The sequence below is a fragment of the Microchirus variegatus genome (genome assembly GCF_963457635.1).
Source record: "Microchirus variegatus genome assembly, chromosome: 9".
Taxonomy (NCBI): Eukaryota; Metazoa; Chordata; class Actinopteri; order Pleuronectiformes; family Soleidae; genus Microchirus; species Microchirus variegatus.
In genome coordinates, this window is record NC_139810.1 from 1515001 (window position 1) to 1532598 (window position 17598).

General features: G+C 40.5%; 1 protein-coding gene across 1 annotated transcript in view; it reads left to right on the forward strand.

Moving 5' to 3' along the window:
* klhdc8b (kelch domain containing 8B) overlaps window positions 1-14366 on the forward strand; it is a gene marked incomplete at both ends in the record, with an annotated part of 87345 nt that extends 72979 nt beyond the window's left edge. Inside the window, 2 exons of the mRNA XM_083895110.1 lie at window positions 4930-5031; window positions 14170-14366. Of these exons, the coding sequence (XP_083751236.1) occupies window positions 4930-5031; window positions 14170-14366 (299 nt within the window). The remainder of the gene's footprint in view (window positions 1-4929; window positions 5032-14169) is intronic.
* Window positions 14367-17598: the final 3232 nt, after the last annotated feature.

Consider the following 17598-nt stretch of genomic DNA (forward strand, 5'->3'; position numbering starts at 1 on the left):
TATTATGTGCTCCTGCATTGTCTAGTCGCTGTATAATAGTTTTTGTTTCATTTTCGTAGTGTTTCAAAAAGTCATGTAAAATAACATGGTCGCGGGCCGCGGTTGCATAGCCACTGTTAGCAGAGAGACGCCATGTTTCTACGGGAGCCTGTAAGGACAAACGCGAGAGAACAAATCAAGCGTCTCTTTACTTGTAGCAGGAAGTCCCGCCTCCTCTCTCTCCGCTTCGTCTGCTACGCCCGTGGTAGCTCCGCCCTCTCCTTCGCCTCACGAACCTCATCTGCTGACACGGAGAAAGACAACGAGGACGACATTTGACCGGCTGAGGACACCGTAGCGCTCAGGGAAGGGAGGGGGTGAGCAGAGGAGCAGTTCTTTGTTGTAAATTTCAGCCTCTCCTCTAGATGGCACTATAAACTACTTACTTCACCTTTAAGGGACCCCAAGGTTGAGAATGGCTGGTTTATGGGATGGTACAGAAGAAAGAAAAAATCCCAACGCTGCTTCAACAAACGCGGTTTAAAACAAACGCGACTTCCACGGAAGCTCGGCTTCTCTGGGTAGTCAGTGGAGCAGTGGGCGGGGCACGGACGCTGGGGCTTCCGCGTGGGGATTGGACGAACCGTCTGAAAGGCGGGGCCAGTTTTTTTGATTGACAGCGCTGTTGTGGAGTCTTTTCGTGATGTCTGCTCGATGTGTTTTATTTACTCTGTGATATCGAATGTTTTCATTTGTACAATAAAAACACTTATTATTAGCGTTTTTTAGCGTTTTACAGTTTTACATCATTATCGCGTTGTTCGATGCAGAATTTATGAATAAATAACTGGGCCTGAATCCTGAAATTGTATCCTCTGTACCTGGTAATCCTCATGTTGTGGGGACCTCAATCTGTTCACACAGTCATATCGTTATTATAGGGTCAAAATGTCCTCATAAGGTAAATAACTGCATGTTAAGGTGAAGACGGAATGTTTTAAAGTTAGTTTGAGTTTGAGTAAATCAATGCAACGTCCTCTGAAGTCATGGAAACCAGTGTGTGTGTGTGTGTGTCTCCAGGTGTGTGTGTTTGTGTGTGTGTGATTGTGTGAAGTGGTGAAACAGGAGCAGGAAGATTGATTCGCAGCTTTAAATAAACACACTCTCACACACACACACACACACACACACACACACACACACACACACACACACACACACACACACACACACACACACACACACACACACTGTGTCAGAGCGGCCGAATTAATGAAATGCTGACAAATGTCGCTGCTCTCCGCTCAAAGTGACTCATTTGTTCTACTTAGAGTTAAAGCAGCAGAGAAATAAAAGAAAAGCGCTGTTTGTGTGTGTGTGTGTGTGTGTGTGTGTGTGTGTGTGAGAGAGAGAAAACACACATGCATCCCCGTTAATTTGATATTGATGAGGTGAAACTAATATTTCTGGCGTTTTTTTCCAACCCCAGGTTTTTATCAGGAGAAGGAAAACTGATCTGCTGCAGAGGTCGAGACTATCTCACTCACACACTCACTCACTCATTTACACAATCACTCACTCACTCATTAACAAAATCACTCACTCACTCACTCACTCATATACAAAATCATTCACTCACTCATTTACACTATCACTCACTTATTCACACATCACTCACTCTTTTACAAAATCACCTATGTACTCACTCACTCATTTACACTATCACTCACTCACACACTCACTTATTTACAAAATCACCCACTCACTCATAAACACTATCGCTCACTCACTCACTCACTCACTCACTCACTCACACTATCATTCACTCACTCACCCATTTACACTATCACTCACACACTCACTCATTTACCAAATCACCCATGTACTCACTCACTCACTCACTCACTCATTTACACTATCACTCACACACTCACTCATTTACAAAATCACTCATGTACTCACTCACTCACTAATTTACACTATCACTCACACACTCACTCATTTACATAATCACTCATGTACTCACTCACTCATTTACACTATCACTCACTTATTTACAAAATCACCCACTCACTCAAACACTATCACTCACTCACTCACTCACTCATTTACACTATTACTCAAACACTCATTTATAAAATCACTCACTCACTCACTCACTCACTCACTCACTCACTCACTCACTCACTCACTCACTCACTCACACCCATTTATTGACCCATAATCAAATGTCCTCACTGTCCTGGTCCACACAGCAGACACATGGACACAAAGACCTTTACTTTAACCTTAACCATCATATCTAAGTCCCTAACCTTTACCTTTACCTTAACCTTAACCTTAACCTTAACCTTAACCTTTACCTTTACCCTTACCCTTTACCCTTAAACCTAAAACCAGGTCTTAATCCTGGAAAAGCCCAACGTGTCCCCATAAAGACAGTTTTTTTAGGGTTTTATTTGGACCTCACAGAGCTATAAAGACAGCAGAGTCAGAGAGTTTTCAGCTTTCACGGCTGTTTTAAAGCTGCTCTTCTTTCCCACAGCTGATCTGTGTTCTGCTGCAGCCTGTGAAACACTGATTACCAAACTCTTCTGTACCGTCCTCAGCCTCACTCACGTTTTATTTCTTTATTTTTTTTTTTGGGTGGGGGGGACGGATCACATTTACATAAAGTGTCTCCGTCTTTATTGCTGACTAATGCTCGTCTTTATGCCGAGCAATTTTCGCAGGATTTCACGGTCACAGATGAATTTTCCCCCCGAGCTGCAAAAGTATAATAAAAATGAAAGTTGGGCTGCAGATGTGGCGGCAAAACGTCGTCATGAGACGGCGATAAAAAAAACATCACGACACACGAGAGGTCAATCGCAGTGAAAGTGTTTTAGAACAAGTGTTAAAAACACAATAAAAGCAAACGATAACTGTCAAGCGTTATCTCCGCGTCTATTGCTTTGGTCTGGATGTTGCACAGTACCACCTCTAGAGGGCAGTGCCAAGTCGCAGGCACCAGCGAACATGGCGGCCATTTTTTTTTTATATAGCTTGATTTTAGAATAGACAGAAACACACACGGATTTTAGCGTAGGCAGTGGAATCTAAAGACGACGGAATATAATGCTGTGTTCGCATCGTATTGACTTTGACGGGATTTTGTCAAAGTCGACGCACAAACGCGATATTTGCGTCAGCCGGTGCTAACCCGCAATTGGCACGCACCCGTTTTGTTGCATTGTTATTGCGTCGATTTGTAATGTTTCCGAACTTTTGCAAAAAACGCAAAAAACACTTGGTTCCTAGCGTTTTTGTTACGCCATCCCATCACTGGCATCACAAAATGTAGCAAAACAAAATGATCGCTGCGGCGCGATTATGTATATTTGGTGTAAAAATGGCGATTCCTGGTGGTTTTGCTTCGTTTCGCACAGCGTAAGCTAGCTGTCCTGCGACTTTCACAGCGCAGGGACGAAATGAACGCATAGCACGGACGGAAAGGCTCCGTCGTTCGCCGTCTTCTACGTCGAGAATAAATGTTTTCAAGTTTTTAGAATTTAGAAATAGGAGGTGATTTCGGTAGGGTTAAGTAGCGTTAGCCAGAGCTAGCTAAAATATTTGCAATTTGGCAATATTCCACACGGGAAGGTGTACCCTGTACTGCATATTTTTTTTAAATAAACAAATGTCTCTGACATTCAAACCCCGGTCAAATCTATGGCAAACACTTCGTAACAGACGGAAGCGACAGAAACACCGCGTGAGTAAAGCAACTCGACGAGTCGACTCGAAACAGGCTGGAGTTTGATGTTTCAGAAGTTTTCCTCAGTTTGACAGAATGAGTGCTTAATTGTCTCCGCCCGCCCCGTGCTCTGCTGCTGTATACACACAAACGCTCCCTCTGTCAGGTCTGATAACGAGTAATAACTCGCTTATTACGAGGAATATACTCTCTGCGATATTGCTCAACACGAAATGAGTGAACTGCGTCTGACTTTGCAAACTTTTTACAACGTCAGAAATGTCTTTTCGTTCTCCGAGCTGCTCCTCTAAGCTGATGACATTGTGACATTTACCAAGGTCCTTGAATGCATCTCGTAGGTTGCTCCTGCGGAAGCTTAGAATGTGTGATAATACGACTGAATATTCGATATTTTTGCTTTAAATCCCCGTCCCTGTGGCTGTACGTCATCACATACGTTTGCATTCAGTGCAGCCAGTCAGACTGAGGCGTGCCTCAAGGTTCATGTTTGGGCCCATTGTTGGTTTTTCCCTTTTTTTAATGATGATTATGATAATCATTATTAATGAATGCTCATTACGAGGAATATACACAAAATGAGTAAACTACCAACTGGAAACTAGCCAGTGGTGGTTTAGTCGAGACTGATGTGCGACGTAAACTTTACTTTTACAACGTCAGAAATGTCTTTTTCTTACATTAAAGACCTGAGTGTTTTTGTTTGTCTCAGACGATTATGGCGTCGGAAAAATAATCGTAAACACAAACACGTGGGATTCATTTGCGATTGAAAAGAATAGTTCACGTTCTATTTAGTGCTGTCAAACGTTAACGCACGGCGCGTTTCCACGACGACTGAGCGGAAAAAGACGTGTGCGTTACGTCATGTTTCCGTGACTCCCCGATTGTTCAAATGAGTCTCTAAAGCTAACGCTAACGCTAACGTTTAAAAACAGAGGCGCACATACGCAGTAACACGGGTACGCTGGTTATTTGTTAGCGCTGCTCTTTTCCTTTAATAAACAGACCAGTTCCAGTTCCGCTGTGGGCTAACGCTAACGGCGCTAAAAGGAGCTAACGCAGCTAACGGAGCTAACTGGTAACCATCAGGCGTCATGGAAACGCGTCGTGCATTAGCGCGCGTTAACCTATCGCACAGCACTAGTTCTATTGCTTTTATTAAAAATAAAAATGTCTCTTTTTTTTCCCCTCAGGAATCTGGATCAAACCGAGCCGAACGTCCAGGATGAGGGAGAAGCGAGCCGACTTTGTGGCAGGATGTCTGGGAGGAAGAGTCATCGCCGTCGGTGGTTTAGGTCAGAGGAATCTTCATCTTTTGCTTTTCGTTTTTTAAATATTCTCAGTTTGTTCTTTGAGTTAAAGAGAGAAACGTTGCGATTCAAGAACAGAATGAGCTTTATTTCAGTCTGTTGATCAATAACAGACCTGGAGCAGAATCACCTCCACGTTACTATTCAGTTCTACAACAGCGTCGCAGAAGTTTCACAGATCACACGAAGCCCTGCAGCGTTTTCTGTTGATGCCTAAAGAAAAACATCAGTTCACAGAGAGGACAATTTTGGAGCAAAAAATCTCAGGTATTTAAACCGACGCCGACTTTCAAGGTCCCAAATCCGCGCCGCTGTCATCTGGGTGATGATAATAAACTGGAAGTAAAAGTACAGTCAGTTCTTCCCTCTGAATATTCTCTCAGCGCTCACTTCATGATCACTCCCCCCCAAAAATCTCCATTTCTATGGGAAACTTTCTCTTTAAAAAAAAAAACCTATTTTGACTGACTTTGCAAAGTCAGAACAGACATTATGCTAATGCCGTCGCAGTCTGACTAACCTTAATGGAAAATAAATTGATAAATTGTGCTTTTAAACCCCGGGTATGCAAAATGTAAAACAGCCAATTTTCCTACTTTCCGCTGCTCGGGGATTAAAAAAAGTCGACTCCTAAATGTAAATATTGTAAATCATGAATATATGAGTGTAACGGGGAGCTTTTTAAATGATAACCTGAGGCACTGACACAGTCTGGACACCAAGAATCAGCCTGATCTGCTCCGTCAGCAGCAAAAACTGATTTTACACACTTAGGAAAAAGCTTAAAACATCCAAAAAATACATCTGTGATATCCTCAGAATATCACTGTGAAAAACACAGGGGGGTCTGGGGGGGTTAGACCCCCCTGATTAACACTCGAGACCCCCTGAAAGCCTTAAAGGCAAATTTTGAGGGGGGTCTAAACTAGGGCTGGAAGATTAATTGAATTTTATTCATGATTTTGATTTTGGCTTCTCACGATCATAAAAACATTATAATCGAAGAAAAACGATTGTAAATTCCTATGCTCGAAAAACACCTTGAATGCACCCGTGTTACGTTCAGCTGCAGCAAGCGTGTGATGTGTGTGAAAAAAAAAAAAATTCACTTCTTCTTCATTTATTTTGGAAACTCGAGATCTCGACTCAAATATTTTTATTTTTTCCTAAAAAAAAGTATTTTCATTTTTTTCTTGCAAAGCCTAGATCTCGAGTTTCCCAAAAAATATGGAAAAAAAGTTTTTTTATTTTTCAATAAAATATTTTTTTTTCATATTTTTTGGGAAGCTCGAGATTTCAGAAAAAAAAGAAAATAAATTTCCCCATATATTTTGGAAACTCGAGATCTCGACTCGAATATATATATTTTTTTTTTCAAAAAAATTTTTTTTTCATATTTTTCTTGGAAAGCCTGGATCTCAAGTGTCCAAAAAATATGGAAAAAAAAGTTTTTTTAATTTTCAAAAAAATTTTCATATTTTTTTGGAAACTTGAGATCTCGACTTTGAAACTCAAGATTAAAAAAAAAAAAATCGCCATTTTTTTTTTCCTCATGTCACTTCGGGGGCGCCATAATTTCTGGTTGTTCTTTTAAATTATATTTAAAGTTGAGTTTTGGTGGTTCAATAAATACTCGTTTTGAAATCAATGAATATTGTGTCTATTAATCATGATTTCAATTTCAGTCAAAAATAATTGTGACTAATATACACAATATAATAAGTCCCCCCCCCCCGATGGGTATTTCGCACACTGGTGTCTTTATATCATCACAATCACCTTTTCTGGCTGGAAACTGACGTTTGAGAAACGACTCGTTCTCCTGCACCAAACCCCATAGTGAAAATCAGCGTTTTTATCTCACGAATAACCAGCAGCTGCTGAACGACTGCTGCCACATTTGATAGGTCTGTGTCACTGAGGTAAATCTAAAGGAAGGATTTCAAACACTGACGTGACAAAATCAGGCAGCAGAGGATCAACGGCTCCCGTGTGCCTTGATTTAAAGCGGCTGTTTTTCTCTATGGGATTTGGTGTGGACTAGTGAGAGGTTCACAAAGTGAAGCCACACACACACACACACACACACACACACACACACATTCTTGTACTTGCTGCATACTGAGGACTGGGTTGCTGACAAAGTGAGGACCAACATTTCCACTTTATTAATCAACACAATTACAAATATCTACTTCATGAATGACATCTATAAAGAACTATTGGTTGCAGTACCATAAAATGTCTGCAGGTGGAGCCCCAAAGCAAAAAGGGCTGGAAATTTTTTAGATTTTTTATTTTATTTTTTTTAATTTTTGGTTCAAAATTTTACAAAAACATAATACTTATACTATGTCGACCAAAATAAAAAAAAAAAATTGGACCAACAATTTTTGGTCCAAAATTTGACTAAAACGTCATACTATACTATGTCGTCCAAAACTGAAAAAAAAATGTCCTCACTCCGTAAAAATTACCTCACTTTGTTGTTTAAAAACCCTCAATGGTCCTCAGTATGCCGCAAGTACAAGAACACACACACACACACACACACACACACACACACACACACACACACACACAGAGCCAAATTAATTGTCCATTACCTTTCAATTTTCTCCTCGACTGAGCTGCGTTTGTTAAATTAAATCCGCGGCGGCGTGAAGAGGCTGAGCGGAGCTACAATTTAATCCCAGGTCAGGCTTTACTTTGACGACATGCTCGTTAGGCAGATATTGAGTGACTTTACTGTGTACTTTTACATGCATCAGCAACAACAACACACTTTACACAGCAGTATACACACAAACACACACAATCAATCCCGAAAAAATGAAAATCTCACCACAATCACAGCTGTTTATCACCGTTTTCCGTGAAACTATCATCAACACATCATTACTGTGATACTGGAGAACCATACGTGACACTTTCTTTTCTACTTCTTCATCTTTTCTTCAATCTCTGTTTGAATTATAGTGAATGCACGACGCGTTTCCATGACGACCGACCGGAAAAAAGACGCATTTGACGTCATGTTTACGTGCCGCGACACTGGGGTCCAGGCACCGTTTACCAGTTAGCTTTAGCTCCGTTAGCGTTAGCCTACAGTGGAACTGGAGCGGTCTGTTTATTAAAGGTGAAGAAAGTAGTGCCATCTAGAGGAGAGGCTGAAATTTACAACAAAGAACTGCTCCTCTGCTCACCCCCTCCCTTCCCTGAACGCTACGGTGTCCTCAGCTGGTCAAATGTCGTCCTCGTCGTCTTTCTCCGTGTCAGCAGATGAGGTTCGTGAGGCGAGGGAGAGGGCGGAGCTACCACGGCCGTAGCAGACGAAGCGGAGAGAGAGGAGGCGGGACTTCAGCTACAAGTAAAGAGACGCTTGATTTGTTCTCTCGCGTTTGTCCTTACAGGCTCCGGTAGAAACATGGCGTCTCTCTGCTAACAGTGGCTATGCAACCGCGGCCCGCGACCGTGTTATTTTACATGACTTTTTGAAACACTACGAAAATGAAACAAAAACTATTATACAGCGACTAGACAATGCAGGAGCACATAATATGTATAAAAAAGTGGATTTTGGGTTATATAAACCCATAAATACTACACAGTGTCCCTTTAAAGGAAAAGAGCAGCGCTAACTACTATCCCAACGTAACCACTGGCGGCGGCATTTTCAAAACGCCGACTGCTAGCGCGAAGACGCGTTCGAGATGAATCCAACTGTTGAACGCCACACCGAAGAAGTGAAGAAATACCAAAACCTCCTTAAATTCGTACAAGGACGCGCAGATGACCCTCGCTGTAGCTGGTAGCACGACAACCGACGGCGTTACCGACCATTGGCTTCATGGGACTCGGCCGGTCTTGCGTAGCGACCCCCTACTGGTCGTGCGGGAATATTGCAGTGCGTATCCGGCACCGCGACGGAGAACTACGAGGGCTTGAGGGGTTTCCGTGGTTACGCAGTCGGATAATGCAGTCGTAGAAGAGTTGACACTGCACATGCACCACGAGAAGTTTAAAGTATTATAAGAGAAATAAAATATGACAAAACATATATCAACCACTGCAGCAGCGTTAAATGTAACAGTAGGGGGCGTCGGTGAGGCGGCTGTTTCCTCCTCTCTGTGAGTAACAGCTGTGACTCTTTCAGTCTCGTCCACAGCTATTTTTGGCATGAGCATGAGTCATCGATGTTTACGGCTCATTTCAAACCTTCTGCCTTCTGAGGCAAATAAAAAAGCGAAGGAGACGCGTCAAGTCCAAAGTCATACGTCACTGCTGAGAAACAGAATAATCACATTTATTAAAGTGGCTTAACCTTTATCTTCTTATGGAACTACATCATCTTAAAAATGTCATTTTTATGAAGCTGGTGATGCTTATATTTAAAGATCTATACATGTATACATGTATAAGGTTACATATGTGTATGTATATATGTATATGTATATATATATGTATATGTATATATATATATGTGTGTATATATATGTATATATATATATATGTGTGTATATATATATATGTATATATATATATGTGTGTATATATATATATATGTATATATATATGTATATATATATGTGTGTATATATGTATATATATATATTTGTATGTATATATATATGTATGTATTTATATATATATTTGTATATATATGTATATATATATGTATATATATATATATATGTATTTATATATATATATATACAAATATATGTATGTATATATATATGTATGTATATGTATGTATATATATATATGTATGTATATATATGTATGTTTATGTATATATATGTATGTATATGTATATATGTATGTATATGTATGTATATATATGTATGCATATGTATATATATGTAAATATATATATGTATGCATATGTGTATATATATATGTATATGTATGTATATATATGTATACATATGTTTATATATGTATGTATATGTATATGTTTATGTATATGTATATGTATATATATATATATGTATGTATATATATATATATACATATACATACATATACTATGTATATGTATGTATATATACTATATAACAAAATGGTGGCATAAATAAATACCAATAATAAATTGTTGAGCTTGTTGAAGCTCCTCCTCTAAGCTCAACAAGCTCAAGATCCCGCAGAAGTGATGACGTTTACCAAGGTCTTTGAATGCATCTCGTAGGTTGCTCCTGCTGAAGTTTAGAACATTTAAAAAATGCCGCTGAATATTCAGTATTTTGTGGCTGTACATCATCACATAATCACAGAGTTAGGCGTGCCTCAAGGTTCATGTCTGGGCCCGTTTGTTGTTTTTCTGTTTTTTTTTTTAATCACGATCATGTGATATCAGTTATATGCAGATGACGCCTGGTCCTTATCAGACTTTTCTCTTATTGTAGTTGCAAGTCTCCTTTAAACCACATATTGAATAAGTTATTGAGAAAATAAACAGAATTTTTTAAGAATCTAAGAGCAATTCATCACTCTGTCACATTACAAAGCCGTAAATGCCGAGGTGTCCTCATCATAGTCAGCATCAATCAGACGGGATTGACGTTCCTTCATGTGGAAGATAGAGCGCTAGACGAATGAATGAATGAATGAATGTTATTTCCTCCGAACTCCGTTTTCACCCTTGAATAGTTTGAGGCATCTGGAGCAGCTGCTTTCTTTGGTCCTTATATCCATAAAAAGATTGGTTGTGATGCATCATCTACTGCTGTGCAGGACGACCTTTGACCTCAGCATCTGACCAAACACCTGAGATCTGACCGCACTGCATTGAATTCCGATGATGAGCAGCAGGTTAGAGTGAGGTGAAGAGGAAAGAAGCAGCTGAGGATGAACGATAGGAAACAGTGGGGAAGGAAGCAGCTGAGGATGAAAGATATGTTTGTGTCCACCAAGTCGATCCAAAATTGGAAGGATTTTCGAATAAGAAGGTCACAAAATAAGACTTTTACTGATAGAGGCAGCAGTGGATCAGCGACTCCTGTGAACTGAGAAGTAAAATGGATGATTTTCTCTGTGGAGTTTGGTGCAGAGAGAACGAGGTTTAGTCTAAAGTCGGAACAGGAACAAATATCACTGATTTAACGATGTCAGGGTTCATGTGATCGAGCTGCTTCTCCAGTTTTGCTGCGATTATTTTCAAAATGATCGCTGCAAAACTAAAAAACCCATCCATTCACTGGTCCATCCATCCATCATCCACCCACGCATACATTCACCCATCCATCGGTCCATCTATACACCCACCCATCCATCATCCATCCATTCATCATCCATACACCCATCTACCCATTTGTCCAACCATCCATACAACCACCCACCAATCCATCCATCCAACATCCATCCATACACCCATCCATCATCCATCCACCATCATACACCCATCTACCCATCTGTCCATCCAACTATCCATACAACCACCCACCAATACGTCCATCCATCCATCCAACAAACATCCATCCATCCATCCACACACCCACCCATCCATCAGTCCATCCATCCATCATCCACCCATCCATCCATCGGTCCATCCATCCATCATCCACCCACGCATACATTCACCCATCGGTCAGTCCATCCACCCATCCATCGGTCCATCTATACACCCACCCATCCATCTATCATCCATCCACCCATCCATACAACCACCCACCCATCCATCCATCATCCATCCACCCATCCATACAACCACCCACCCATCCATCCATCATCCATCCATCCACCATCCATCCATACACCCACCCATCCATCCATTGGTCCATCCATCCACCATCCATCCATACACCCACCCATCCATCATCCATCCACCATCCATCCATTCATCCATCCACCATCCATCCATATACCCACCCATCCATCCGTCCATCCATCCATCGGTCCATCCATCCATCATCCAACCATGCATACATCCACCCATCCATCCATCCATCTGTCCACCTGGATCACAGCAATAGAACTATAGGTGTGAAAGCGCCCTAAGATTTGAACTCTTGTTATGGTTAAAGAGAAGGAAAGAGGCTTAGTTTAGTCAGTGCAGAGTCCTCAGAAGAACAGCTGCACAAACCTGTGTGTGTGTGTGTGTGTGTGTGTGTGTGTGTGTGTGTGTGTGTGTGTGTGTGTGTGTGTGTGTGTGTGTGTGTGTAAATCCACAGATACAGTTGCGTGTCTACATAAAACATGAGACAGGAGCCGAGGTTCACTTTACTTTGAAAAGAACGACCGTCGGCAACTCTGACTTTGTTCTTCCACACACACACACACACACACACACACACACACACACACACACACACACACACACGCACCCGCACATCACACACACACACACACACACACACACACACACACACACACACACACACACACACGCACCCGCACATCACACACACACACACACACACACACACACACACACACACACACACACACACACACACACACACACGCACCCGCACATCACACACACACACACACACACACACACACATCACACATCCATATCATTAGGGGACATGCTGTGATGTGTGTCTCCATGGAAACGAGCAACAGTTTAGAGCTGATGTGAGTAAATGACAGAGAGAGCATCACCTGAGAGAGAGAGAGAGAGAGAGAGAGAGAGAGAGAGAGAGAGAGAGAGAGAGAGAGAGAGAGAGAGAGAGAGAGAGGTCAGTGCAGCAGAACAAAAACAGAGAGAGGAAAAATTATCCTGAGTGAGATTCAACATATGGTAGAAATGAAGTAAATGAGTGAAATGTGTTGTAGTTTCAGTGCCGTCCTCTTGGTGTCAGTGTTTCCTACAACACTCACTGATATGACCTGCAATAAATAATAATATAAATATAACTTATCTGCATTTACATGAAAACAAGTCACTGTCAACAACAGTTAAAGCTCAGAGGAAACATGAAGCTGTGTTTGTATGTTTAAGTTTGATGAACTGAAACCCATTCATCCCACACACACTCATGTGAGTCTTTAATGACAATCATCATTAAAGACTGTAGAGGGCGCTGTGGTCATTCTCATTAATGAATAGACGACGACACATGATTCAGCCTTTGAAGTTTGAACATGTGTTTATGTATATCAATCTAACCATGTGTCACTCCATCCATCCATCATCCATCCATGTCTATCCACTAATCTATCTCTTCATCCATCCACCCATCTATACATCTGTCCATCAATATATTTGTCCATCCATCCATTGGGTCCATATATCTGTCCATCCACCCATCTATCTCTTCATCCATCCACCTCTTCATCCATCCACCCATCCAACCATGTGTCACTCCATCCATCCATCCTCCTTCCATATGTCTGTCCATCCACCTGCCCATCCATCCATATGTCTGTCCATCCACCTGCCCATCCATCCATCCATCAGGTCCATCTATCTCTTCATCCATCCACCCATCCATATAGCTGTCCATCAATATATCTGTCCATCCATCCCATCTGTCCATCAATCCATCCATATAGCTATCCATCCATCCATATAGCTGTCCATCCATCCATATAGCTGTCCATCCATCCATATAGCTGTCCATCCATCCATCCATCCATCCATCCCATCTGTCCATCAATCCATCCATATAGCTGTCCATCCATCCATCATCCACCCAGCCATCCATCCCATCTGTCCATCCATCCATCCATATAGCCATCCATCCATCCATCCATATAGCTATCCATCCATCATCCATCCATCCATCCTTCTGTCGGTCCATCCACCCACCCATCCATCCACCCACCCATCCGTCCATCCATCCATCCATCCATCCATCCATCCATCCTTCTGTCCCCCATCCATCCATCCATCCATCCATCCATTCACCTATCATCTGTCTGTGTCTGAAAATCTGTTTTATCCAACTTCATAACTTAATAACCCAATTCCGACCTAATTTGGTTTTAGTGTCAGGATTAAAATCCCAATCTCACCTCGGGCACCAGGACAGAGACGGGAGTGACATGAGAGTTAATAAGAGACATAAGATGGAATTTTTAAATGTAAACAGTTTTGTACTGACTCACCCTGTGTCTCACCCTCTGTGTCTCACCCTGTGTCTCACCCTCTGTGTCTCACCCTCTGTCTCTCAGGTAACGAGCCGTCACCTCTGGGTTCCGTGGAGAGCTACAATCCCGCCAAGCGGCGTTGGGAGTACGCGGCGCCGATGCCGACGGCGCGCTGCTCCTCGTCGCTCGTGCAGACGCCCAGCATGCTCTACGTGATCGGCGGCGTCTCGCAGGGACCCAGCGACGCCGTGGAGGCCCTGTGCTTTCAGGAGACCGTGTGACGCGCACACACACACAGACGCACAAACGGACACACAAGCAGACACACACCGGACCGATGTTCATGTTTGTGCCGATCGACGCGCCGTGGATCCACAGATGTGAGGACATCTGAGACACTTTGTCCTCTGTGTGTCCCAACGCTCATGGACGTAAGGAAGCCTTATTCACATTCAAGCTGAGACACTGAGACAACACAAAAATAAGGATGTTGAAGCTGTGACTGACAGGAACAGGAACAGGACGCTGAAGAAATAACACACGCCTTTGAACACGAACCGTTTTCATTTTTCAAAATAAAAGCAGGGTACTATTTTCTGGATATTAAAGGAACATAGGGCCATATCTGCTGCTGCTGCTGCTGCGACAGCAGAGCTCGGACACTTTTCTATGACCGCTGACGTTCTGGGTTTGTGAATGTCTCTTTTCCTCCTGTAGGTGGCAGTGTTGTGTCAGTATCAGTTTGCTTTTACATTGACATCGCAGGCCCTGAACACCCTTAGACCATGTATGAAAAGTGAACATAGCCCGTATTCATATGGAAGCTGACCTTTCCCTGTGATCTCGTTCTTTTCTTTGTTCGTAAAAACGTAAAACTAAACTCTTAAAACGACTCTCGTGGTGCGTTTCCATGTACAGTTCTAGCGCGACAAGTCTTTTAAACTTTAATCTACAGTTAAAGGACGCTGTCGTCTGTTGACGTCACAGTTTAGCATCGACTCGGCTGAACCTCGTCAGAGCAGGAACTAAAGAAAACACCAGGTTCTGTCACTGATGGAAAAGCCGAGTCGAGTCGTGCGAGAACTGTTGAGTGGAAAAGCGTCTCAAACCTTCAAAACGGCCGTTTCTTTTGTGACTGGAAGACAACGAAAGACCATCTTTTGTATTTGTTCACACAACGAGCAGCTTACAAATGCATTCTTACCAACAAGTGAAACGCTCCACCTTCTTCTCCTCCTTTTAAAAAAAAGTGTTGTTCAAAATTTGACAAAATAGTCATACTATAGTATATCGATCAAAAGTTGACCAAAACATTTTTTTGTCCAAAATTTGACAAAAAAACAACAAAAAAAACAAATGTTTCCAAAATGTGTCCAAAGTTTGACAAAAGTCTCTCAAGAATTTTTTTTTCCAAAATTTGACAAAAAGTAAAAAAGAAAAATTGTCCAAAATTTGACAAAAAAGTCATACTGTCGCCCAAAATTGGACAAAAAAGTTTGTACAAAATTGGACAAAAAAGTCTACTAAAAATGCAGTCCAAAATTTGACAAGAAAAAGTCCCAAAAAAATGTGTCCAAAATTTGACAAAAAAGTCAAAAATAAAAAAAGATTTGTCCAAAATTTGACAAAAAAATTTTTGTACAAAATTTTACAAAGAAGTCTAATAAAAATGTCGTCCAAAATTTGACAAAAAATTTCTAAAATTTCACAAAAATAGTCCCAAAAAATATTTTTTCCAAAATGTCAAAAAATAAAGTCCCCCCAAAAAATTTGGACAAAATTTCAGAATCAGAAAGTCGGTCAGACGTAAACTCAAAGGTGAAACGCTGCCCTCCGCTCTCCAAACTTCTCATGTCGGCCTCAGTCACTGTGTTTCCGTCTTGATTTGCAGTTTCAAGAGTTCATCAAACACAAACACATCACGCTGGTTCTGCAGTTCGTGTGTTACCTGCTGCGCTGAAGCGAGCCGACAGATGAGTAATCTGAACGTAGCATGCCTGACAGATGAGATTATATTCCCCTGGAGGTTTATGATTGATGAGCAGCGCGTTGTGTTCTTTAAAGGCGACAGGGATCGAATGGGAAACACGGCTGTTGTGGAAGATAGTGTGAGACGTCTCAGAGCGGTGAAGGAATGAAGAGAGAAAATGAAAAAAACGGCACAGAACGAATCAATTTGACTTTCATTTTTATTATTATGCTAATTTTGACTCAGTGTTCAGGGAATATCAGCATTTTTTGTGGCATGTTATTTCATAGGCAAGTACAAAGTCCAGGAGGTGACAGTGACATATTTAACAGTATGTTTCAGAAGGTTGTTAGCGCTAGTTGTTAGCATGTGGAGTTGTTGGCTCGATGGCGTAGCTTGATTGCTAGCATAGCTTTCAAATTGTCGCGATATACACAGTTTTCCTTGTTGCACGACGACACAAAAGCTTTTTTTTAAATCCGACTAATCAAGTAATTCAAAAAGAAAGTGATTTAAAGGATGCTACGTTGACAGGAAAGGTGTCAATCTATATCTGGCATCCAAACAAACACACACACACACAATATTTTCCACCTGGTGTACTTGAAAAATATTGTTCAGAATTTGACAAAAAAAAAAAAAAAAAAAATCTGTCCAAAATTTGACAAAAAAATCACAGGTTATTATGATTTCCAAATTTTGACGAAAAAATAATGTTTGTCCAAAATTTGACGAAAAAATAATGTTTGTCCAAAATTTTACAGAAAAGTCACAGGTTAGTATTTCGTCCAAAATTATACAAAAAAAAGTATTAAAAAAAAAAATTGGTCCAAAATTTAACAAAAAATCACAGGTTAGTATTTCGTCCAAAATTTGACAAAAAAAAGTATTAAAAAAAAAAATTGGTCCAAAATTTAACAAAAAATCACAGGTTAGTATTTCGTCCAAAATTTGACAAAAAAAAAGTATTAAAAAAAATTGGTCCAAAATTTGACAAAAAAGTTATAAGTTAGTATATCATTCAAAATTTGACAAAAAAAAAATGGTCCAAAATTTGACAAAAAATCACAGGTTAGTATTTCGTCAAAAATTTGACAAAATAAAGTATTAAAAAAAAATTGGTCCAAAATTTGACAAAAAATCACAGGTTAGTATTTCGTCCAAAATTTGACAAAAAAAAAAAGCATTAAAAACAATTGGTCCAAAATTTGACAAAAAATCACAGGTTAGTATTTCGTCCAAAATTTGACAAAAAAAAAGTATTAAAAAAAATTGGTCCAAAATTTGACAAAAAAGTTATAAGTTAGTATATCATTCAAAATTTGACAAAAAAAAAAGGTCCAAAATTTGACAAAAAATCACAGGTTAGTATTTCGTCAAAAATTTGACAAAATAAAGTATTAAAAAAAATTGGTCCAAAATTTGACAAAAAATCACAGGTTAGTATTTCGTCCAAAATTTGACAAAAAAAAAAAGCATTAAAAACAATTGGTCCAAAATTTGACAAAAAATCACAGGTTAGTATTTCGTCCAAAATTTGACAA